Genomic DNA, 24,124 nt, shown 5'->3' on the forward strand with positions numbered 1-24,124 from the left:
TTCACTCCATTGAATACTTGACTATGGTTTGCCTAGTGTAGTCTACCTTCCGCTGCATGGTAATAGGTTTATTTCTATCGTTTGTCTTCATAACTTTCACGTTTTGAAGACTTTCATAAAAATCGCCTATTCACCCCCCCTCTAGTCGATATAACGCACTTTCAGGGTTGTTCTCACCTGGTGGCCCTTCTCTGGTGTTTATTGGCTCCAGTATTTATCAAATAATCCATAAAAAATCTCTGTAAAGTTTCAAATCATTTGGAGCTGTGCAGAATAGGTGGCCTGACGTAGCTTTTCCAGGTCCAGATTTCTAGCTGCCGGAATTCTCCCTCTTGGTGTGTTCCTTGTAAATTATGAGAGAAAAAGTATTAGAATTACTCCAAAAAGCATTATTATGGATAAAAACATTATAAATAACGGTAAGAAACATGATGCAAAATGGACGTATCAGCCTCCAAAGAGGATTACGGACCCCATAGGAGTCATCATCGCTGGCTCCGGTTGGAGTAGGGTTTACACTCGATTTGCCACAGCGCCCTCCCATGGGAAGCGTCCGATAACTGAGAATTATAACACACCTGGAGACCTGCACCGCCACAACGCCAAACACCACACCACTGCCACCACTAGCTGGAACGACCACGGTCACACCACCACCACCCTCGTGGGGTGGAGACCCGCATGACCCAGATCTGGGCACCGGAGCAACCACCAACGTAGTGTAGGAGCCACTGACGCCCACCTTGTGAGGGGGATGCGACGAAAGGTGTCGCGCCTAGGCATGGCCGCCGACAAAGAATCGAGCTTCCACCCCATACGTGCTGGCCCAGATCGGGGCCCGTATCGTCGCCACCCAGCCTTAGGCCAACCACGTAGCCCTAGCTCCACCTTGCGCCACGACTGACACCCGAGCTGCCACCTCCACGCTAAAGGGAAGCCGCCGCCCCCGCCCGCCCGCCTCCGAGTTTCCAGATCCAGCACAGCGTGTTGCCCTCCTCTGACGAGGAAACGAACACGAGGATCCAGATGCGCCCCACGCGCCACTTTCCCCGGAGCGCACACGGCCTTCGCCGGCGGCCCCTCGAGCAGCGGCGAGACAGGAGGGAAGGTGGGATGGGGGGACACGACAACGCGACAAGGGGATTCCGGCGTGTCCCTAGAGGAGAGGTGGCGCAGGGGGAGTCAATGTGAACACCATAAACTTAATGTGTACTCCCTCTATAAAGAAATAATGATCTACTAGTATACACTCTTATATTTATTTATGGAGAGGAGCGCATAGATCAAATCGCTCTTATATTTCCTTGCGGAGGTAGTAATAACCAGGTGAAAATAAATCACAAATTGCAATACTGGACGAGTACATTATCCATTTTTTTTCGTCGGCAGCGAACTGCCTGCAATGTGACATCATCAACCACAGCTGGTCCAACCCGCATTCCCCATCATAGAACCGGGGGAGGAAAAGGGGGAAAAACGAGAAAGGACTCTTCCAGTCTCCAACCCATCCCAATTCCCTCCCCCCGTGGAAATAGACTTCTTCCCCTCTCTCGATCTCGCAGGCCTCCCTCCCCCGATGTCCAGCAGCCGCGGCGACGCTCTCCTTGACTCGGCGCCGCTGCTCGGCGGCGGCGGCGGCGCCGGCGGCGGGGGCCAGCGCCGGGGCAACGCGCTCCGCCGGCCGTCGCTGCGCGGCGCCGCGCGCCTGCTGCGCCGCAGCGGGCGGCGGGCGATGCGGGAGCCGTCGATGCTCGTGCGGGAGGCGGCGGCCGAGCACCTCGAGGAGCGGCAGGCGGACTGGGCCTACTCCCGCCCCGTCGTGGCGCTCGATCTCCTCTGGAACATCTCCTTCATCACCGTCGCCGCCGTCGTGCTCGTGCTCAGCCGCAACGAGAAATCCCCCATGCCGCTCCGGACCTGGGTCGCCGGCTACGCCCTGCAGTGCGTCGTCCACATGGTCTGCGTCGCCGTCGAGTACCGGATGCGCCGAAGCCAGCGCGGCGGGGCCCCAGCACCCGCCGACGAGGAGAGGGGCAGCGACGGCTCGTCCTCGTCCAGCGACGAGGATGCCAGCGAGCACCATCTTCGTGGTCGCGACACCGATTACGTCAGGTAATTGGAGGGATTTGACAAGTAGGAGTAGTGGACATTTCTAAGCTGTTTAGGCACAACCCTGGTTGTTTCAAGTTACCTCGAAAGTTCAGCGAAACCGGTTTATGAAAGTTTAATTCCTAAAATTGATTTTTCGTCAAGTAGCCCATAGCCGCGGTAGTGATAACTTTGATTGATATACACCCGCAAAAAAAGAAACTTTGATTGATATAGTGCCTGTGCGCCATTCTACAAGGAAAGACAGACCATTGCATAAAAGCCGTGTCAGTATTATACAGTTCTCTACCCCCAAAAGTTATAGTCCTGCAACAGTATGTTTGTAGGTTCCATGGATGGTTTCTTAATCTGCAATTTTCAGTGCTGAATAAAAAATGTGGCTGAAGCAAGGAAGGTGGAGTGGATTCATGGTACAGAGTTCTAAATACAGTTGTGAAGTTTAGTTTGGTCTGTTATGTCCCGTTCATCTTGTTTAGGTGTACTTCTGCTACCGAAGGGGGTTCAAAGATTCTAGTGTTGTGCTCTTGATAATAGCATTATATTTTACTATCCGCGATCATGCTGGCATAAGTTTCTCTTCCTTGTTTTTATGACACGTTTTGTATGTCTCCCTCTTTCTTCTGCTCGTTAAAACATGCAGTGATTATTAGTGTCACATTGGTGGTGTATTCATGATGTGTCTATTTAAATAGTCATCATGTGATTCCATATACGAGTGTTCATGTGTCAGCATGCAATATTTCCATTATGTCTTGTTCAGTTGTACCTGATTATATCATTGTGGTTTACTCTGGCAGTTTGGCAAAGCATCTGGAGTCTGCGAATACAATGTTCTCCTTCATATGGTGGATAATTGGATTTTACTGGATATCTGCCGGGGGTGAAGAGGTTATCCGTGATGCACCTCAACTATACTGGTACATATATGTTTGAAGTGATATCCCACTTTTCAACTTTCCTTATTTCTTCTGTTCGGTATCATAAACATGTTTTTGTTATGTCTTGCTTTGCAGGCTTTGCATAGTCTTTCTGGCGTTTGATGTGTTCTTTGTTGTTTTCTGTGTCGCTCTGGCTTGCATTATTGGTATTGCCGTTTGTTGCTGCCTCCCTTGCATTATAGCAATTCTGTATGCTGTCTCTGATCAGGTATGGCTTTCAAGTATGTAAAATACGGTGATACAATTATAGATGCTTGCTACGTATATAATCTAGAACAACGGATCCAGTTCTGTGTCATACTGTTGATTCTCCTACAGATTTAACTGTGAGCAGTTAACACTCGTATGCCAGTCTTGCAATTAGTTAACCTTTCTTTGCCATACTATCAAAATCAGGAAGGAGCATCTGAAGATGACATTCGGCAAATTCCGAAATACAAATTCCGTAGGGTGGATGAACCTGAAAAGGATTCTGCTGATGCCACTGAGTCTTCTGGTGGAATAATGATAGAGTGTGGCACCAACCAACCTATAGAGAAAGCACTTGCAGCTGAAGATGCAGTAAGTTTTCATGTCCTCATCTTTTGGTCATGCATGTCTTGGCCCTAACAATGCATGAGTTGCTGCACCTCTGAACCTGTTCGATTATACTTTGGACCATCTCATGTAGTATTGTTCGTTCATCATTCATCATGACTGAATCATGTCCAGTCAATGGGATGGAATAAAACCATTATTCTGTTTTGGTCAGCTCATACTAATGAAATACTTGGCTTTGGTGCACTTAGTTATTGGTTTGGGAAAATATGTTAGCCCATGCATGACTTAAGTTTAGTCTTCATCGGTAAGAATTACGAGCATTAAACCATTTGCTTGTTGTATGGCTCATGATAGGGAACTCTGCATTCATGCTTCTGTAAAACCTGTGCACTCCAGGATATAACATTGTTTTCCGCACTACTTTTCTGTTATTGCGCTACCTGGTTTATCTTCCAACTCCCGGCAGGAACTAAAACCTGTGCACTCCAGGATATAACATTGTTTTCCGCACTACTTTTCTGTTATTGCGCTACCTGGTTTATCTTCCAACTCCCGGCAGGAACATTTATTGCAGCCAATGCTGCCAACCTATATAAGCCAGTTGTTGCATAAGAATTTTATGAAGTCTATGCACCATGCTGTATTGTTAGCATAGGTGGCGCTTTATGATATTACTCTGATAATTCATCCATTCATTGTTCACCTTGTCAATGCAGGAGTGCTGCATTTGCATTTCAGCATACGACGATGGTGCAGAGCTGCGTGAACTCCCTTGTGGCCACCATTTCCACTGTGCCTGCATCGACAAGTGGCTGCACATCAACGCAACATGCCCCCTGTGCAAGTTCAGTATCCGGAAGGGCGGCAGCAGCAGCGGAAGCGAGGAAGTATAAATGTATCCAACTTGAGAATGCCATCGGTTCCAACCTCACGCCTGAGTCCTCGCTAATGTGGTGTAAATTTTTGTATCCCAAATGTGCTGATAGTGTCAACCATGTCATGTCTTAAAGGTGACTAAAGTGCTGTCCATATTACAGAATTAGTTCTGGGGTGTATCTCTGCAGTTCGGACTATATGCTTAGTTACCCAGTGGGCTGTATAATTATGTTTGAGCGATTCATACTATATCCTCCTACCTGTTTGTGTCACATCGGGCTTGCAAAATTCTTGGTTGATTTTTTACAGCTGATGAAAGAGGCCAGGGATATAATTCCGGGCTGTAAATTGGTTTGCTCAATGATGCATCTCGTGTGGTAACTTATATGCGGTTCTCCTCCAGCATTGCTTTTCTTGACTGGTACTCTTATATCTTACAGTATAATTTTTCAAAGCATTTTACTGAGCTGGTTGCCATGGAAGGGAGGACTGTTCGTAGTACTGGTGCAATTTCGCTTCAGTAAACCATCACATCGGGAAAAAGCAGTGGCTCGATTGACCGAGTGTTCAGTAAAAAGGTGAAATATTCGAAATGTAGCCGTTCTGGAATCTCACATAATGGAGGACCCACGGTTGTCTGCTGGTCTGTGATCCAGCAGTATTGAATATACCCACCCAGACCGCCAGATGATTCAGGAATTTCGAATCACCTCCCCGCAAATTTCTCTTCTTTTGGATTTTGGAGAAATCACCTCCTTTGTGGACAGACGACACCTGCACATCGGGCGCGATTTAGGAGCCCGAAACTTCACCAGATGAGCAGGAGACCTACCATCGATGACCAGATATTATACTTTAGGAGAGAACGTCAAAATTTGAGAGGAACTGCCGCAGGGAAAATATTCAAAAGGAGAGAGACGGCCGTACCCGGTACGCCGGTCGCTCTCGCTACTAGCCTTCCGTCTTCAGTGCTCCCTTCACCGCCGAGGGCCGAACAAGGCGGCTGCCCATCGTCGTTACTGTTTGACGGTTTCTGCTCACGCGATTGCGTGCGGCCTCGTTTGTTCCCCACGCCGGTCGCGGACCAAACCCCTCCCCCCATTCTTCCGTTATTTTTCTCCCACAGCTACTTTCTCTGCGCACTCCGCACTCGCACCGCGCAGCTTTCCGCCCCGCTCCCTCCTCCTCCGCCCCCCGAAACCCTCGAGAGGTTCTGCGCGCGGCGGCAGCGGCAGCCATGGACTCGGCGGCGTCGCTCCTGGAGGCGTACCGCCGCGACCGGCGCCGCCTCCTGGGCTTCCTCCTCTCCTCCGCCGGCGGCCGCGCCGTCGACCTCTCCCGCGTCGATCTCGACGCCGTCAGCGCCGACTACGCTCTCGACTGCGTCGCCTCCGGTAAGGCGGCCTCTCCCATGCCCCTCCCCCCTCCGTACCCGGCCGTGTGTGTGCGGCGCGGGTGGAGCGTTTATTCTGAAAATTGAATTGAGCTAACTGTCGGTTGGTGTGTGTGTTTTTGTTGATATATCAGGCGCGCAGTTTGACGCTTCGGAGGCCACCAGGAGGTACTTTGACGACAGGAGGTACCCGATCATGGTATGCTTGAGCTGCCCGCTCGAAATTTCCCATCCATTTCAGCTCCGAAGTTTGATCTGGCACCTTGTTTCGTTGGATAATTGCTCCTGGTCAATCAATGAGTAGTGTTATATCAACAGAAATTCCTAGGAGCTGGCGGGGGGATGGAAGCTAAGAGTGATCCTAATGTTTGCCCCCCTCTAGTTAATACTAGTAAGAATGCATTCAAATCGCGTGCAACAACAGCAATAGCAGCGTTACAGAGCCATGGTTTGACTCTTCTAAGCCTATGCTGAAGTCTAATGGAAGCATATTCACCTTGTAGTAATTTTTTTAATGACATGGCTGTATGGTGCAAATATTTTTATGCAGCTAGACATGAAATCCCCCCTCAACGCTAAGCAGTATCTTACTGTAGTCGCATAATTTGAGATGACTAGCCTTTGATGCTAAGAATAGAGTTTTACCAGATTTAAGCAGCCCTCCATCATTTTCGAGGTTTATATGTGTGTTGCACTTCTGCACAATACTTTGTATGAAGATACTAATTACTCGTCTTGCCCTACCATGTTTGATGTTTTGTATGAAGTGTTAAACATAAACCCATTACACCTTGGTGCGCAATTCACCAATTAAATGCTAGAAGTTAAATAACAGTTTAATGATCCATGAACAACTGCTTGCAATTTTTCTGCAATTGTTAAGAATTTTCCATTCAACAGACGAGCTCGCCATCAGGGAACTCATATTTTCTTCTTTCAAGGCCAGAAGGCTCTGGTTCTCCTCCAAAGAAAGTAGCACCGGACATTGGACCCGAACCACCTGCAGAAGAGAACTCAAGTAGAGCAAGGAAACATAGTGATTCTTTTAAAGTAGCAGTTAACATTCAGGGAGCATCCTATGTTCTGAAGGATCTTAGTCTGGCAAATACGTCTCCTCGGCAAGCCAAAGAAATGGATCTTCTTTCTCTAGGTTTACCTAGATTAAATGCAGGTAGACAAATGTCCATGCTTCATTTGTGCTGTGCTTGGCTCCCCCCTCTTTTTACAAAGGGCAAGTAGGGTTTCCTAATTTGTATTCTTGAACTAATTATGTACTCTGTATTCGACCTTTAAGAATTGTCTGATGATGATCTAAGAGAAACAGCTTATGAGGTCCTTCTCGCTTCTCTATTTGTCAGGTAATTCACACATAAACCCGACTCGATGTCCATATTCATATTTACACCATTAACTCATTGTTGTGATCTCTTCCTTAATGATATGTAACCAACAGTGGAAAAATGTACTTCGCTGAAGAGAAGAGAGAAAAGAAGCCTAAATTCTTGAAGGGTTTGAGGTCGAAGACTGAAGGATCTAATTCAGTACCTCAGATGGAAAATTATTATACCCACCATCTTGATTTGATCCGAGTACAAATGGAGGCAAGGTCCTTCACCAATTTCTGTATTGTCCCATCGTTTTGTTAGTTTAACTAAAATAACTTTTGTGATTTGCTTTTAAAATACTTGGCAATGATAGCAAGGGTCACATGTTGCCAAACTCATGTGGTCTCCCTTCATTCCATGTGTGCATACTGGAAGTATGCATACTGCATAATGATCTCTGGAAGATTAGACTATCAAAGGACTCTATTTGTATTTGTTTTCCCTTTTATCTGCCCATTAAAATACCATTTTCTTCTTTTTTTGGGACTCTAAATTTTCCTATGCTGACCCAAGGACAGAAGGTTCTAGCTAGGAGAAGTTCATTCTTTTTGGTTCTTGGTGGTTTTGAACTTCTTTTTATTCTGTTTCCCTGATTATAATACAAGGGGTTAGTGTGGATAGAACTCACTATAAGAACACATTATTTCAGATATCAGAATCTATGGATACATTGGCTAAGAGAGCTTTAAGACGTATTGGTTCGAAGATGGTGCAGGGACAACTTGACGTGCCTTGCATAGCACTACAACTATTAAGCTCTGTTGGCAAATTTGATTTCCCAACAGAAAGATTGCGTGTACAATGGCAAAGAAGACAGGCAAGAATCTTTAGTTGTTTCTCTCTACAGCATGGATGCTTGTTCAAACTATTATTCACAATTCTTCTCTCCAGGTAAATGTTCTAGAAGAATTACTTCTGTTCTCAGCATCTCATGAGTGCAACATGAGTGAAACATTGCGGATAGTTCTCTCCAAGCTAAAAAATACAGAGGCAAGTACCATTATCCATATCTTACATCGTTTTGTATTGATTAATCATTAATGTTACTAGTGTCTCATAAGCCACATCAATTATTTAATCTTTCTCTTCAAGTTGCCCTCGGTCTCAATACTGAGTTGCGTCTATATTTGCATCATAAACTATTCCAGGACTGGGTCGTGAGTGTTCCTGATGGGCGTATTGAGGTCTTGACTATCATTGAAAGATACAACACAAGACTATCTACAGCTTCAAAGAAGTTCGGCCTTAAAGGCGAAACCTACCATTGGACTCAGAGCTATCATTTTAATTCTAGGCTATATGAGAAGCTACTCTCCAGTGTCTTCGATATTCTTGAAGATGGGCAACTTGTAGAGGTTTGTTTTTCTTTTTGGTATGCTTAGAAAACTCACTTTATTGCATATGTACCAGAATTGTTCTTGAACGACAATGTGGCATTAAGTCAAAGGTTGCATCTTGAGTTCCTGACAGTGTTATTCTGTTTGCTACCAGGAGGCTGATGAAATACTTGAAACAATGAAGCTGACCTGGCCTATATTGGGCATTACCCAAAAGTTGCATGATGCCCTGTATGCTTGGGTGCTTTTCCAGAAGGTCTATTTGCTACACTGTTTGCTCCCCTTTTTTTATCGGAAGAATTCTACTTTTCAACCCTGAACTCTTCAGACCGGTTGGTTCACAACCTTCAACCATTGAAACCGTTAGGAAATATGCAACTCATATTTTTTTTCTGCGGGGATATGCAACTTGTATATCCTGAGGGCCAATGGCTAATATATACAGTATTATATAGGTGGTAAATATGCAGAATACCCATCATACGATGGGGCAAACATACAGGCTATACTGGAATATAATATAACTCTACCCCCCCCCCCCCCCCCCCCCCCCTCTAACTCAGGGTGGATCCACAACACTGAGTTTGGATGCTGCACTCTAATCCAGACCTTCGTAAAGAAATCCGCCAACTGTAACTCGGAAGGCACATACTGAAGAGCAATAACCCGATCCTGCACACCAGCGCGCACAATAGAAGCACTTGGTGAGCTCATGCTTCACAGGGCGACGTGCTATACTGATAATACTTATACTGTCTGACAAGAGGGGAGTAGGACAGAAACACCAAACTCCTGAAGTAACCATCATGACCAAGACACCTCTGCCGTCAACAAAGCCATAGACTGCAACTCAGCCTCTGCGCTCGAACAGGAAACTGCAGTCTGTTTCTTTGTCTTCCAGGCAATGAGAGAACCACCAAGAAAAACACAGTAAGTAGAAAGTGAACGGCGATCCGAGGGATTACTACCCCACGTAGCAAATAGGCCTGAAGCTGGATGGATCCGGCAGGGCAGAGTTGACCAGGACGGCAGCGAGCTCCAGGGCCAAGACCTGCAGGCGAGTGCTTCAGCAGGCGGGCGACGCATGCCTTCGACCTAGGGGACTTGGCCTGTGGGATTGGGGCGTTGACCTGTGGGTGGATGGGAGGTACAGCAGCGGTAGGCAGCAGCGTAGCCGGCAAGAACAGAAACCGGCGGCACGAGAGAGGATCAAGCACGAGTTGCGCGTGCCTAAAAAAAAACCCTAGGGCTCTAATACCATGTTAGGAAATATGCAACTTGTATTTCCTGAGGGCCAATGGCCAATATATATATGCATGTACAGGTGGGAAATATGCAGAAAACCCCTCATACAACGGGGAGAATATGCAGGCTATACATGCAATATAATATAACTCTTAACAGAAACCATGCTTTTTCACCCTCTGGTAGTTTCACAAGTGGTTTTGGGTGACGTGGATGACATGTGTCCACACATCATTGCTATACCAAGTTCCATGTATTCATCTGTTCCTACCAATTTTTCTTCCATCTCTAGCATTTATTGTGATTTTTTTAATCAAAATGGTGGGGCTTGTTTTAGATTGTGCCTCATTGTAGTATTTGTTTGTTCATGGCAGTGAGGTGGTGGACACATGGCATCCATGTCAGTTAAAACCACCCGCAGAACCATCTGAGGGTGAAAAGTATGTTCCAGCAGATTATGTTTGCAACTCAAAACAGTTTTAGAGTCCAATGCTGAAAACTGAACTTTAGCCAGAGTTCTGTGTTGAATAATAGGCATTTCTTTTATACTCCCTCCATTCCAAAATATAGTGCGCCCGCGCTTCCCGAGGTCCAACTTTGACCATAAATTTAACCTACGAGACCAACTGCGGCGGGAGAAAAAATTATATAATTGAAAACTTCTTTCGAATACGAATTCACTGATATAATTTTTGCTCCCGCCGCAATCGGTCTTGGTAGTTAAATTTACGGTCAAAGTTGGAGCACGTGGATAGAGGAAGCACTACATTATGGAATGGAGGGAGTAGTAGCAAGTTGTTCGTCCGTTACTGCGTCACGTTACTGTGGCATTATAATCATGCATACTGTTAGATTTGGAGTTGCAGAAGATCCATTTGTCACAAACAGATAGAAGGAATATTAACAGTATTTTTATTTGCGTATTGAAATCACTACCAGAAAAATGACAGGCATATTTGAAACAGTGAACTCACTTTTGCCATGGACAATATATTGCATAGACTACACATGCTGGTCCAAATTTGGCTGATAATATAGTACTACAAAACAGTTGTGGACCTAAATCCTGGGTTAAGCCACATGATTGGGTGGTTCTTGTGGGCAAAAACAACTCAACTTCCGGGGTGGTTTAGAAAATTGCAAGGGTCCCACTTGTCAGAGCAAAGGGAGCGGCAGACGGGCCAGCGCCACCAACTGTTATGTTTATAGTACTCCCTCCGTTTCTCAATATAAGCCCTTTTAGATATTCCAATACGAACTACATACGGATGTATATAGACATATTCCAATACGAACTTAGAATTGAGAAACATTTTCAGACTTGTTTTTGAACAACTGGTACAGACCGATTGTCTTGTGAATGATAAACTAATTCGATTTTATTCTGCTCAGCTCACTTCTTACATGGAAAGCTTCCTTCTTCCATTCTTCAAAAATGTTTTTCTTGGCAAGAGCATTTTGTTAGTGCTAGTACCATGCCAGTGATGCCATACTGATTTGTATGGTTAATTTCCTTTTTTTCAGTTTGCTCAAACTAGGGAAATTCTTCTACTGAAACAGACAGATCTTCAGATACAGAAACTTCAGTTACATAATAATGTTAGAGAAGCAGAGCTGTATATGGATAGCTTTGTTTGTTCTGTGGAAGGATTTGGAAGCAACGGCGCTCTAAATTTGGTGGACAGTGCCCTTCTTAAAATAAACATGTGGTGTCGCAGACAACTGAAGAATTATCACTTATACTTCAGTCAGGTTTGTTACCTCCCTTGTTTGGATCTTTAAATATTTCAGCTGAGGATTTTTTTAATCCATCAGGCCATCAACTTATAGGTAGATGTGCCTTCATGTTCTACCAAACCTATTAACACAAGTTATATCATTTAGTTATTGTTCTGTAATGCATGAAGGATGCATAGATGCTTATAGCCTAGGTCATCTATATTACTTCTTAGATGAACTCTTAGGTTCAGGCTGGTACTGAAGTTAACCTGACTGTCTTGTGACCTATGATTTGACAAATGTTTATATCCATGTCCATGTTAGAAATTTATCATAGGCCAAGCAGATGATGGAAGTATAGTTTGTTGAATTATAACCATGGCCCGCCAATTCTTTTATTACTGAATAAGCATAAGTTTTCTATTTCTCCGCTTTAATTCTTCTGTAGGCTGTTTTCTGTGTCTCTGCAGGTTTTTGTTTAGTTAGGCTTTTGGTTAGTTTTTCTAGATTTCTACTCTTTTCGGCCTTTGCCTGTACTTTGTGTCACCTTGACATTTTCTCTCCTAGACAAATGCATATTCGAGAAAAAAAACATAAATTCAAAACACTTAGACAGTTGCAGATGCAGGTTAGTCATCCATTATTATTTGTCTCATGAGTCATGGCCTTCAACTTAATCAGTTTCAACAATGATTTAGTCCGATTTACATTTGTTTTGTCTAAAAGTTCTTTTATATAGGGGAAAAAGGGGTTGGTCCTTCCGATTTATATTACCAGAAACCAATCCGCAAAACTGGCATAATGCTGCGACAAAGTTTGCCATAAGAGCTTCTTAATCTTGCCTTTCTGGTACAGGCTAACTGTTCAATCTTCGAGAGCATGCTGAACTTGGTGTTACTTTCAGCGGCAAATCTTAATGATGATGACGAGGAATCCATGGTTAGATTTTTTTTATTTCTACTATAGTACTTCTATATATGCACCCTCGTTTACCTGGAATGGGGCCTAGCTCAATTGGGCAGGGGAGTGGGCCAGGACTGAGTCCTCTCCAACTGAATTGGCGTGCCTCTTTTTTCTTAATTAAATCGATACCTAGTTCCTCGAGTGTATATCCGATGCATCCTGCCCTTACAGTGCCTTACCCATTCTGGTTAAATAAAAATATTCTTGTGTTAGTTTGACATAAGTAGAGATAATCTCTGAATATTGATGTGACATATTTAATTCCAAACTATCAAAGTTATATATACCCTGCAAGGCCTGACATAGTCATGATAATTGACACTAAACTCCATTCAGCAGGGAAATTCTCAGAAAAGAAGCGTTTACAACTTGCTCAAACTAGGAGATATTTGCTGGCTGGCCGTACATGAACGTTCCTCATAAAATTTTTTCCTTAAAAATGTTATGTGGTAAATCACACATTTTGCTTTGTATGTCCTACTTCTAGACTTTAGTCATGACCTACAGAATGTGAGAAGATATAAGAAACAAAAAAAGTTTCACTTGGATCAGATTGTTCACTAGTCATGTTTGTACCGTGGTTGCTAATGTAATCAATGTTGTAAGGAGTTAAGATAAGCTACAGATCATCATCCTGAAGGCCTGAATTGATATTTTTCATAATACTTCCATCAAATTCTTTTCGCAGTCTTAATAAAACACGGACATGAGTGCTCCCTTTTGGTCAGTTTGATCCCTCTTGTCATGTAAAGTCACTTGGAGTGTTTTGGCTCATCAGTTAGTTTGTCTTTTGTGTTGGGATGCTAACCTTCTCTTGTTCCCCTTATTAGGCCTTGTTTGAATGACCTGGGATCCTTTCCATCCAATCAAGGCCTTATTAATAAATTTTGGTTCCATTAAGACACTCAAATTTGCCTCATAAGTTGCTTTCAGGGTCCACAGTGCAATGCTTTGATATATTTTGGATTTATTTCAGCTCATTGGGACCCCGCCTGGCAGTTCAGCAGAATCTACATTGATCCACATACTCGTTGTCAGATCCATTCAAGCTGCATATAAGCATGTGAGTTAAATCATCCTGTGTCCCACTATCAAATACATTTGGCAAAAAATAGAGCATGATTTTTAATGTTTCATATTTCCATTATGCTTCATTAGGCCCTAATTGCAGCAGATGGCCAATCAAAAGCAGAATTTAAGCATCCATTGATATTGCTTGCAAGTGAGCTAAAGCTATTAGTGGAGAAAGAGTGCTCTGCATTCAGCCCAGTACTTCACAAATATTATCCTGAAGCTGGAAGAGTAGCACTAACTGTCTTTCACCTACTTTATGGCCAACAACTGGTTAGTAAACTCCCTTGTCCGGCTCAGCTGCAATATTTTTGTTGTGTCAACTTGTAATGATGTTTGCTACTACCATTGGTATGAAGGAGCTGTTCCTGGAAGGGACGGATCATTCAGAAAACTTGAAAGAGATACTGGGAGCATCGAATAGCTTTGAGCTCTGTATAGCTCAGAAGCTTTACTCAATGTACGGGGAAGCTGCTGGGTCTTCATTGTCTAACTTCCTAAAACCATACATGGTAAGGCATGAGGATGTGCTTTGTGCTTGTTATACATGAATATTTGAAAGTATGCTTTATCCTGAAAATACTTGGGAACGCTTTATACATTTGGGCTTTTGTTAACATAATGAGTGTAAAATAATCTTCTCCCTCTACCCCTATGATGCGATTTTTATAAACATGAAATATCTTGTATAATCCGTTCTGCTAATTGCATAGCTGATGGTACCAAAGTAATGTAGAACTATGGAAGTCAGTGGTTTGATATGCTACTAAGAACCTTTTTTATTGTGCCTGTCAAACTGCTAAGCTATCCTGATTTCGTAGATACCTTGCTGTTTCTTGACACAATCATCTTGACGCAATGTCTTCCCTAGTAGTTTATTCATAACGTCAAAACCTAATCTTATTACAATGCCAGGACAACTATTTATACACTTTGCAAAATAAAATAAAATTATAAACAACCGAGTTGGGAGTCACATGGAACAAATTTCATGCACTTAACTTTCGAAATACCTTGCAAGCAACTTCTCACAACAGCAATCAGTTTCCATTTACTTATAAGGCAAACATTAAAGTACATTATGTTGGACTTAACAAATTTCATGCACTTAACTTTCAAAATACCTTGCAAGCAACTTCTCATTTTTAGTTTAGATCAAACTGTATTGGTATGCCAAGTGGCATTTCCACAGTTACATTATGTTGGACTAAATGACACCTTTTAAATTTTAAACAGATAGATCGTTTTTCTTCATCCATCATTCTTCAGTGGCTTCATGCTCAACATGAGAATGTTTTGGAGTGGACAAAGCGTACCATTGAGATTGAGGTTTGTTACCCTATGCAAAATTCACTGCTAAGATTTTTTAGTGCATAGTTAATTTTGCTAGAACATCCTGAAAATGATTCTGTATTTACTTTGCATTGATGCTCACATGGAAAATAGGAAAATCCCTCTGTAGATTTTGGTATAAAGTGGCGTGATTGTAAAATTGTGCATGCGGGTATTATTTGGTGCAAATTTGATCACATTCATTTTTAGTGCCACATGGTTCATACAGTAACTTGACTGCTAGCTCAATGCATTTTATGATGTTAAATTGGTAGTTACAGTCTTGCAGTCAGGTTGAATCTTGCCAAGAAAGAAGAAAATTTGAGCTTCATTTATTGTGACAAGATAATAATATATTAACTACAATGTCAGATTTGAACAACCTTAGTGCAGTGGGATAGCTCAGTGTTGATTTTACTTAAACTGGCATGGTAAGTTTCAACAGAACTGTACTGGTGCTACATATGTAATATAATCAGACGCATATGGTTGTTGTTATTGACACAACTCTGTAACTAGTACTGCCGTCGCAACAAGATAACGGTAGCCCATATGACATTCTTTAGTTGGGTACTTCAATTTTTTCTATTTAAGATTCCTCTTTAATAGCCAACTCTTACTTCAGACTTTTGTTATGCATCATAAATTTCTTTTGTTTGTCTTTCGTATGTATTTTTTTGTCTTCTTTTAAGTGTCCAAGACAAATTGTTCATGCGGGCTGTTGTTTCATCTCTGGTCCATAGGATTGGGAGCCTCTGTCAGTTCACAGGAAACTAGCAACATCTATGGTTGAAGTCTTCCGGATTGTGGAGGAGGTCAGCTTTTCTTCTAATGAGCTCAGTTACCACCATATTTTATGTTCCTGAAGAAAATGAAGAGAACAAAAAAAAATCTCTTGCTTTTGGATGACTTGGTGCAAACTTATTAGTAAACATGGTGATTACTAGGAAATGAGCCTAGCCCATTCATTTGATTGGACGAGTAGGTGTACAATCCCACCACTTGGGTTCATCATCATGGACACAAATTTAGCCTCCTATTTATATTGCCGGGGCTTCCCTTAAAAAAAATGCTATCTGATCTTGATGCAAGCTGAATATTTGGAAGTTCAGTATGGAGGCAGAATCTTCAATATTTGCAGTCACTGCCTGAATGTTGAAGTTCTTCAAAAAAATTCTGACGGCTGTTCTATTACAAACTCACATTTTTCTCATTTTTTATTCAGTTAATACTCTTATATTTGCTTGGGGCTTATCTGATCATTCTATGTGCAGACTATTGATCAGTTTTTTAACTCAAGTCTACCTCTGGATATTGTCCACCTGCGGAGTCTGCTTATAGGGATCACTAGCAGCCTTCAAGTCTATTTGCTTCACATGGAAAATCAACAAGGTATGCCTTAATCCTGCGTAAATGGCAATGCCCTATCTTGAACCCACGAGGTCTCATTTGTACTCCCTCCGTTCGGAATTACTTGTCGCAGAAATGGATGTATCTAGACGTATTTTAGTTCTAGATACATCCATATCCGAGACAAGTAATTCCGAACAGAGGGAGTAGTAGGTATGACAGTAAGTAACCAACATGAGTCCTAATCTCATCACGTCAGGTGTGTCAACGGAACTGCCCACTTTATAAGTGAACTGTTGACCTCAAATGATCTTGGAACGAAGACTACACTGAGTCGGCATCATACTCTTAGGCACCACACTGATGCTGGTGTTACTTGCACAGCCTTGTGACTAGGTTTACTATTAACAGATCTGTCAATGGGTATCATGAGATCTCTGTGTTGGTATTCTTGCAATTTAAGGACTATTATAATTTAATGTGAAACACCATGTATCTTTGAAAAGATTATGAGTTTGCCACATGTGGTACTGTTTTCAGTACATATTTGAATTAGTACTTGGATTATTAGACATACCAGCTAAATGCTTGTGCGTTGCTACAGAAGTTAAATGCTGATGCATTGCTATAGAAGCTTTTTTTTAATTGCGTGAGTTGTTTAAATGCCTGTGTCATCGTAGTCCCTAACTTTGCGCATATAACAAAAACTGAAAATATACATGAACCGAATCAACTGATCAAAAGACTGATACATTTGCCTACTACATCCTAGAGGCTGTGGGATACCGCTACAGCCATCATCTTCTTTGCTTTTAAGCAATGCCTTAATACTTATGAAGCACAATAGCATGTAGCAGTTTCACAAGTATATAGCATCTACTCCCTCCGTAAAGAAATATAAGAGCGTTTAGAACACTAAAGTAGCGATCTAAACGCTCTTATATTTCTTTACGGAGGGAGTGCTTTTTTTGTATCTTCTAAAAACGGTATTAATTACTTTTGCTTTGTTGTATCAATAACTGTTTTTTCTTCATCTGTTATTTCTCGATTGCAGTTTCTAGAGCTACCCTGCTACCTGTTGCGCCAGTCTTGACACGTTATGCGGAATCAGTTAATCCATTTGCCAGAAGGAAACCTATTGAGCCTGCAGTTCGTGAAGAGAAGGTGGCTAATAAATTGAACAATTTGACAGTCCCACAATTATGTGTGAAACTCAACACCCTTCAGGCAAGACATTTTGGTTACCCCACCTCTTCCCAAACCGCATGACTGGATTTTTCATTAAACCCTTTCAGCAATGCATCTGTGACCTGTGTTTTGTAGATGCCCAATTGTGTTCATTTTGATCAAATGCTGCCATGGTCGTAGAATCAAAGGTTTTTGTTTTGTTTTGAAAATGGGTTATTCAGTTATGGAAAAACATCATATTTACAAAAATCCTCAGTCAGTTTCGACACGCAGGTCGGCACTGCACCAAGCATAACCCCTCCATAATCAAAGTTTTATTTTAATAATTTTGAGTTTCCAAAACACATATGAGAAAATGGCAGTCTTGCCCACGGATCCGGGTGCACCCGTGGAGCGTGGGCACAGGGGGCTTGTCTCCTACATGGAAGATACCCATGAATGTCACTGGGACTGAGAGGGCATGGTTACTCGAATATCAAAATACGTAATAAATGACTTCACTACTCCACACCTCTCACACAATTGTGTAAGCCTGCTTTGTGTTAGGTAAAAGCATATCGACCCAGTTGCTTCATATGAGCTCCGCACTTGCAAATAGCTCTTAGCAGCCCATTGCCCACGAACATCCAGCTGTACCCTTTTCAGCACGTCGCACCTCCAGTTACCATCTTGGTACCATACCTGTTGTCTATGAAAGGAGGGCCAGACGAGTACCAGGCTTGCATTGGCGGGTTTTGGATAGCGTTACCCGCTCAAACCATCCCTTCTGCCATCCCTAATCTTGTCATGGAATGATTTCATAAAAGTTCTATAACTTTGCCGGCATTTTTAATCTTCTATATGGTCTAGATAAACAGAATCGCTTCCATTATTCTTGTCACCACATGCACTATTTTTAGTATCAATTTTCTTATGATCCAGTTATTTGCTGAATGCTGCAGTACATTAGAGATCAACTTGATACCATAGAAGAGGGCATCAAACAATCCTGGGTCGATGTCCAGTCAGGTAATCCACCCTCTGTGGCCCATTTTTGTTGTTACAGTGCTGCATTGTGTCTAGTTAGTGAGTGATTTTGTTGTTGTAGATCCAAAAACATGCTTTCGACTTACTAGTCTTATTAGTTCTAGCAAGATTTTGTTGTTTTAACTCCAAAAAACAATGCTATTAACTAACTAGTATGATCAAATCTATTGGAAGTAAGTGTGTTTCAAAATCCACACTTCCACAGCAATACCAAACAAGTTTGTCCTTCTGTAATTTTCATATCACATGGTTGTTATCAAGGTATCCTTGAAGTCATGGTAACCAATTATTTTTATGCCTTTTTCTTCCCTAACTGGGGCGGCATTTGTTTGTGCAATCATATGGGTCAATGGAGACTTATGAACAATGCAGGGTTGGGGGGCTGTTAGATTGACCTTAAAAAGGGTTACAAGCTCAAATACTGTTTAACGAGCTGCTCTAGAGGAATTTCATATGCATGTCTAGGAGCATTGGTGGTGAGAAATTCGAGCCTTTATGCCATGGGCTTCTTAGACTGTTGATACCGTAAGCAAGGGTTATGATTTTTTTCCTGACATACAACTGACTGCTTGTCTTTTTCATTAGATTGAAGGCGTCAATATAACAAAAGTATAGCAAGAAAAAAGCAGAAACATAGACTCCTAGGCATAACAGCAATATAACAAAAGTACAGCAAGACAAAAACAGAAACATAGACTCCTAGGCATAACAGCAAAACAAACAGATTTTTTTATATAAAAACCAACAGAACAGAGCAAAACAAATGAAGCAAGAGTTATAAGTTGTCCCTATGTGAAGTTTGCCAAGCTTAGTGTTATAGACGATACCTTATGCATAAGTAGTATTTGTTCCTGTACTTATATTAAAGTCGTGGAGTTGGTAGACTCTTCTCGTCTTATATGCCTAGTGAAGGAGTTCTCTGAAAAATCGTCATCGTGTGATGATTCGATTGATGAGTTACAGTATATGGAAGGAAAATTATACATGACTAATGTTTGTTCCTCTTTTCTTGCAGCTGTGGGATTGTTAGACTATTTGTCTTATATGGCCAGTGAAGGAGCTACTTCAAAAAGTTCGCCTTCTGATGAATCGATTGATGAGTTATTTACAATATTTGATGATGTGCGAAGGACTGCGGTGAATATAACTGACACGATCTTGAACTTCATTGGTGAGCTACTTAGTCTGTGCTCTCCACAATTCACTTCTATTAGTTGAAATAAACTTTATGCAAGCATATTTAAGAATACATTCTATTCGATAGTTCGTAGTCATGACATCATGGAACAGGCAACCTGTTAGAAACATTTTGCTATTTGTTTATCTTTAACTCTTAAAATCTAGGGAAGTGTTGTAATGTTCGACTAGTACATCTGGGTAATTACCGTATTGAGCTGATCAGCATGGCTGAATGGGAGGGATTTTAAAAGAAAGATGAGATTAGACCGTGGACTCGTGGAACTAATGTGTGAGAGCGCTGAACTTGAAGAAGTCCTAACTGATAGAATCAGAGCCGCGTGTACCAGAACCGTTTCAGCCCTAAAATACCAACTGAACTCATCCTCTAGAGAAAGAATGTATGTCTAAACCAAAATTTCCTTCTAAAGATAAGATAACTTTCCATCTAACTTAAATATCAACTTGCCCCCAAGATGACTGAATTATTCTTAAGCCTATTCAGCCGACCCTTGTATTGTGCTATGGCTACCCTAGGTGCACCAACTCCATGGGACTCAACACTTGACGGGCTGAACGGACTGGACATCTGATGCCATGTGCCCATGATAGTATATTGCTAGAGTTGCCATCAAATTGCTAATCTAGTGCTCCTTTGGCTGCATAAATATGCAGTTGGGAAATATATGAACAAGAATATAAAATCCATATGGCGTATCTAGTGTATACTGTCATAACTTCTAGCAATTGGCTGAGCTGTTCTTTCTTGAGCTGCTTTATATTGGAGTAGGTTCTCTCTTTCTCTCTCTCTCTCTCTCTCTCTCTCTCTCTCTGGTAGGGCATTCACTTTATGTTTCCTCGTAATGTGCACATACCCCCACTGAGCCATTATAATACAACTAGCTCATTGTATAGCACTTCAGTTAGACCAATATGTGCTTTGGGTAAGGTACACCATAGATCATGGCGATGTACTATTGCTGCAATTGTGGAACTTCCTGTGTTCGTTCCCGAGCAATACACAAACGAAATTTCATTTTAAATGTATAAGGAATAATAGTTTTGCACTCTTCTGTTGTTGCGTTAGCCTGATATTTCTTGGAAGAATCATTATCCCGATACAGTTCACTTGAGTTGCCAGAGAAATGTTTTGCAGGAACAAGGGCTGTTTTCTGGGATATGAGGGACTCGCTTCTTTTCTCCTTGTACCGTACTAGCGTTGAAAGTGCACGCATGGAGATTTTTATCCCTACAATTGAACAGGCAGTGAATCCAAACTTGGGATACCTAGTTACCTACATGTTCAGTCAGTAAGCATGTCTTGCTTTTAGCCTTATTAACTGATGAATGACATATGCTGCAGGTTCTTGATCAGGTATGTGATCTAATCGTTGACGTGTTGAGAGACCGAGTTGTGCTGAGAGTTTTTCAAGCATGCATGGTATATGTCTAATGCTCTCATAGGTGCAGTTTTTTCAAAAATATCTTATTTATTTGATGTACAAGATGGTTAAATTTCAAATGTTAACTTTAATTAGGAAGGATTCATTTGGGTCCTACTTGATGGAGGTCCATCCCGCGCATTTTTGGAGACAGATGTGAATTTGATGAAAGATGATCTGGCTATTCTCAAGGTGAAAAAATAAGACTTAAGCACATGTATGTTGTACATATTGTGAGTTAGAAAAGAAGCAAGAGGCTTGCAAGACATTGAGCATATCATTTTAACAAGTTGACACCTTTATGAAACTGGATATATGATTGTAAGATTTATTTTTTATAACTGTTGAATATTTTCTTGCAGGATCTTTTTATAGCAGAAGGCCAAGGTTTACCATCAGATGTTATTGAAAAGGAGGCTAAATTAGCTCAGCAGATTTTAGACCTCTATGTGCTAAAGGTCTAGTGCTTCTTTTTCCTTCAATCTTTTATCCAAGAAAAATGCTATGCAGTAACTAACTTAAGGAAAGCTACCGACTGCTGTTTTTCAGGCTGATATTATCATTGATTTGCTGATGAAAGCAAGTGAACATATGTCACACCATCTTGAACCCGCAGCTGCTCGGAGAAGAAATGTACATGATATCCATACCCTCCTTCGAGTTTTGTGCCATAAAAAGGATAATGGTGCCTCCACATTTTTGAAAATCCAGTATCATCTTCCAAGGTCCTCAGGTGAGACAAAATTAGTGATGCATTATGATTTAAGTCTCTCAGCAACAGTAATACGCGCTATTATTTTCTGTAATTTGGTCCCTGATCCTCTGCTTCAGTTCATCATTATCAAAACACATGCACATAACTCTGATCTACCTTACATACTCACAGCCCCAAAATGCTAAACCTATGGGATCAAACTTATGGATATCCTCCACTAACACCCCCCCCCCCCCCCCCCCCTAATTGTCTGTGGGGTTTCGTCATAAACAACCAAATGATGTCATGTCAGTTCTGTAATCACCACTCCGTAGTGCCCCATGCTCCTCACTGCCGATGCGTGTTTCGAGTAGCATGCGGACTTCACCTCAACTGTTATACATATCTGAAGAATTACAATCATTTCAGTTCCTGTGAAGTAAAATGAAGTAGACTTCACCTCAAATGTTATACATATCTGAAGTACAATCATTTCATTACATATCTGAAGAATTATGTAATGACCGCAAGTTCTCCGTTGATGCAGATTATGACGATGTTCCTGTGAAGGATGCACCATCTAAAGTGCCTATATTTTCAGACATGCTGAATAGGGGTGCTTCATTTAATTGGTCAGAAACTGGGCAGCAGAGTTTTAGGATTATGAAGAAGAAACTGCAAGAAGCTAGTTGGCAGTAAAAGGTGTCTCGGTTGGAAAATTCTGCTGAGTTTGCACATGTCCTTCACATATCTGTGAAATAGGCAAGTAATAAGAAAAATCTAAATTTGTATAGCACATGGATACGTGCAAATAGATGTTATCCCTTTGTTTTCTGCAGTCAAGCTGAACCTAATGTTCCCTCTTTTTACCTCTTATTGCCTTCACATGCTGCATTGAATTACTTATGCCCGTTCCATGGACTGTGGAGTTACTATGCACAAACATTTGTTCCTGCATATAATGCTACAATGTCTGATGAATATTGTAGACTTCAATTTTATCCACAAGGGATGAAGCATTCCCTGTGATTATATGATTAACACAACATCCTTCCTAATGATTATATCCACATCTTCATGTTTGTGTTTTTATGCACTCTTAAATTATTGTTTAACTTTTTAAAGTTATTGCACTTGTAAAATTCAGAACGAGTAGGGTGTTATTTATTTGTTTTGATGAGAAGGCTCGTCAACGTTGCAGATCACGCTGTTTGGACAGAAGATGCAACTTTGCATATGTTCACGAAGTAGCGAACGAAGGCATTGCTATAAGGCCTTTTTCTACACATAATGGATTAATGGCGTCCCGATCTTTAAACGGTTACGACCTCATTTGATGCCACCTGGCACTAAGCAAGAGATGAGGAAGAAGCAAAGAAGCTTCAATTGGTGTTTGTGAATGACGAACTGAGCTTTTTACCTGAGATCATCATGATCCAGCTAAAAGAGATGAAGATTTTCCCTCGCAAGGAAGAGAAGCATCACAGGTAAGTTACTTCACTAGTACCACATACGATGTGCCAAGCGAAAAAAATAAATTGTTATCTTTTCTGTTTTGCAGGATCTCTGTTCTGAAAATAATGTTCCTATTTTCTGTCTTGCAGGGTCTCAGTTCTGAAAATACTACATGTTAAGTTTCTGTTCTTTCTCAGTGCAATTTCCATGTGGAAATCATAGCAGCCACCTGTGGTGACGTAATCCTGCCTCCCCAGCTTGATTAAATCTTCGCTGCAGATCAATATATGTGGAGATCTGTTGTATTGTAGTATCACAGATACTAACAGATTCCAGGAAAGATCACCAGGTACATTGTCCGCGAGCATTTCTGATCTTTTCATAGAACAGCTTGATTTTTCACTCACAAGACGCCAAATTTTGTTCTGCATTGTCCAGCACTTAATGAGAAGTGAAAACAGGCTTGCATGTGTAAATATGCGGAAAAAGGAAGGGTTGGGCGACCTCCTTCAAAACCAAGCTTCTAAATATTGTATTCCAGAAAATGTTTGCAGATATCAGCCAGTATAGCCGAATCTGTGGATGACAATGAATTTTATTTACAAAAAATATTGATTTTTTTATGGCGATGAATTAGTACAATAGATGCACCATTTGTCAAACAATTTGTTGGAGATGGTTTCCTTTTTCCTGTTTATGTAAAATCGTCGGTAATTATTCTATCTTTTTTTTTCAAGAGAGGAATGGTATATACATGAATAGCAAGACAGTGACAGTACTTTTCTGATATGGCTATATGTATGTATGTACTAATACTGAAGCGAATCCAGTATATAAACTGAGATCAGCCAATGGGAAGCTTACTCAAAACATTTATAGCGTGAC

The 24,124-nt window shown here is 41.7% G+C and overlaps 2 protein-coding genes across 5 annotated transcripts; both read left to right on the plus strand.

Moving 5' to 3' along the window:
• The first annotated feature begins 1,480 nt into the window (after window positions 1-1,480).
• Window positions 1,481-4,735, plus strand: LOC125539324 (E3 ubiquitin-protein ligase At1g63170). Its single transcript, XM_048702755.2, has 5 exons — window positions 1,481-2,112; window positions 2,907-3,026; window positions 3,123-3,255; window positions 3,444-3,608; window positions 4,304-4,735. Exons 1-5 carry the CDS (start codon window positions 1,577-1,579, stop codon window positions 4,478-4,480), a joined length of 1,131 nt encoding a protein of 376 aa, XP_048558712.2. The 5' UTR covers window positions 1,481-1,576; the 3' UTR covers window positions 4,481-4,735.
• Window positions 4,736-5,263: 528 nt separating this feature from the next.
• On the plus strand, window positions 5,264-24,111 carry LOC125539322 (DNA topoisomerase 4 subunit B (DUF810)). 4 transcript variants are annotated; one of them, XM_048702750.2, is made up of 29 exons: window positions 5,264-5,857; window positions 5,991-6,055; window positions 6,798-7,027; window positions 7,151-7,214; window positions 7,310-7,457; window positions 7,891-8,058; window positions 8,133-8,231; window positions 8,390-8,596; window positions 8,733-8,834; window positions 11,348-11,575; window positions 12,398-12,481; window positions 13,482-13,568; window positions 13,664-13,849; window positions 13,936-14,088; window positions 14,813-14,905; window positions 15,652-15,723; window positions 16,183-16,300; window positions 17,313-17,485; window positions 18,388-18,454; window positions 19,488-19,643; window positions 20,805-20,911; window positions 21,012-21,089; window positions 21,187-21,282; window positions 21,453-21,548; window positions 21,640-21,823; window positions 22,332-22,546; window positions 22,986-23,271; window positions 23,389-23,588; window positions 23,678-24,111. In XM_048702750.2, exons 1-26 carry the CDS (start codon window positions 5,279-5,281, stop codon window positions 22,481-22,483), a joined length of 3,792 nt encoding a protein of 1,263 aa, XP_048558707.2. In that variant the 5' UTR covers window positions 5,264-5,278; the 3' UTR covers window positions 22,484-22,546; window positions 22,986-23,271; window positions 23,389-23,588; window positions 23,678-24,111. The 4 variants fall into 4 exon arrangements, with proteins under 4 accessions (XP_048558707.2, XP_048558709.2, XP_048558711.2 ...); XM_048702751.2 differs by having other exon boundaries at window positions 5,565-5,857; window positions 6,757-7,027; XM_048702752.2 differs by lacking the exons at window positions 22,332-22,546; window positions 22,986-23,271; window positions 23,389-23,588; window positions 23,678-24,111 and having other exon boundaries at window positions 21,191-21,282; window positions 21,640-21,819.
• The last annotated feature ends 13 nt before the right edge of the window (window positions 24,112-24,124 follow it).

Source organism: Triticum urartu, chromosome 2A, assembly GCF_056163025.1.
Source record: "Triticum urartu cultivar PI428250 chromosome 2A, HENAU_Tu73, whole genome shotgun sequence".
Lineage (NCBI taxonomy): Eukaryota > Viridiplantae > Streptophyta > Magnoliopsida > Poales > Poaceae > Triticum > Triticum urartu.

Coding starts and splice junctions, on each gene's coding strand:
- LOC125539322 (XM_048702750.2), top strand. CDS start 5,279: ATGAGCAGGAGACCTACCATCGATGACCAGATATTATACTTTAGGAGA. Junction 16,301..17,312: donor TCACATGGAAAATCAACAAG/GTATGCCTTAAT, acceptor TCTCGATTGCAG/TTTCTAGAGCTACCCTGCTA. Junction 17,486..18,387: donor TGAAACTCAACACCCTTCAG/GCAAGACATTTT, acceptor TGAATGCTGCAG/TACATTAGAGATCAACTTGA.
- LOC125539324 (XM_048702755.2), top strand. CDS start 1,577: ATGTCCAGCAGCCGCGGCGACGCTCTCCTTGACTCGGCGCCGCTGCTC. Junction 3,256..3,443: donor TGTATGCTGTCTCTGATCAG/GTATGGCTTTCA, acceptor TATCAAAATCAG/GAAGGAGCATCTGAAGATGA. Junction 3,609..4,303: donor CACTTGCAGCTGAAGATGCA/GTAAGTTTTCAT, acceptor TTGTCAATGCAG/GAGTGCTGCATTTGCATTTC.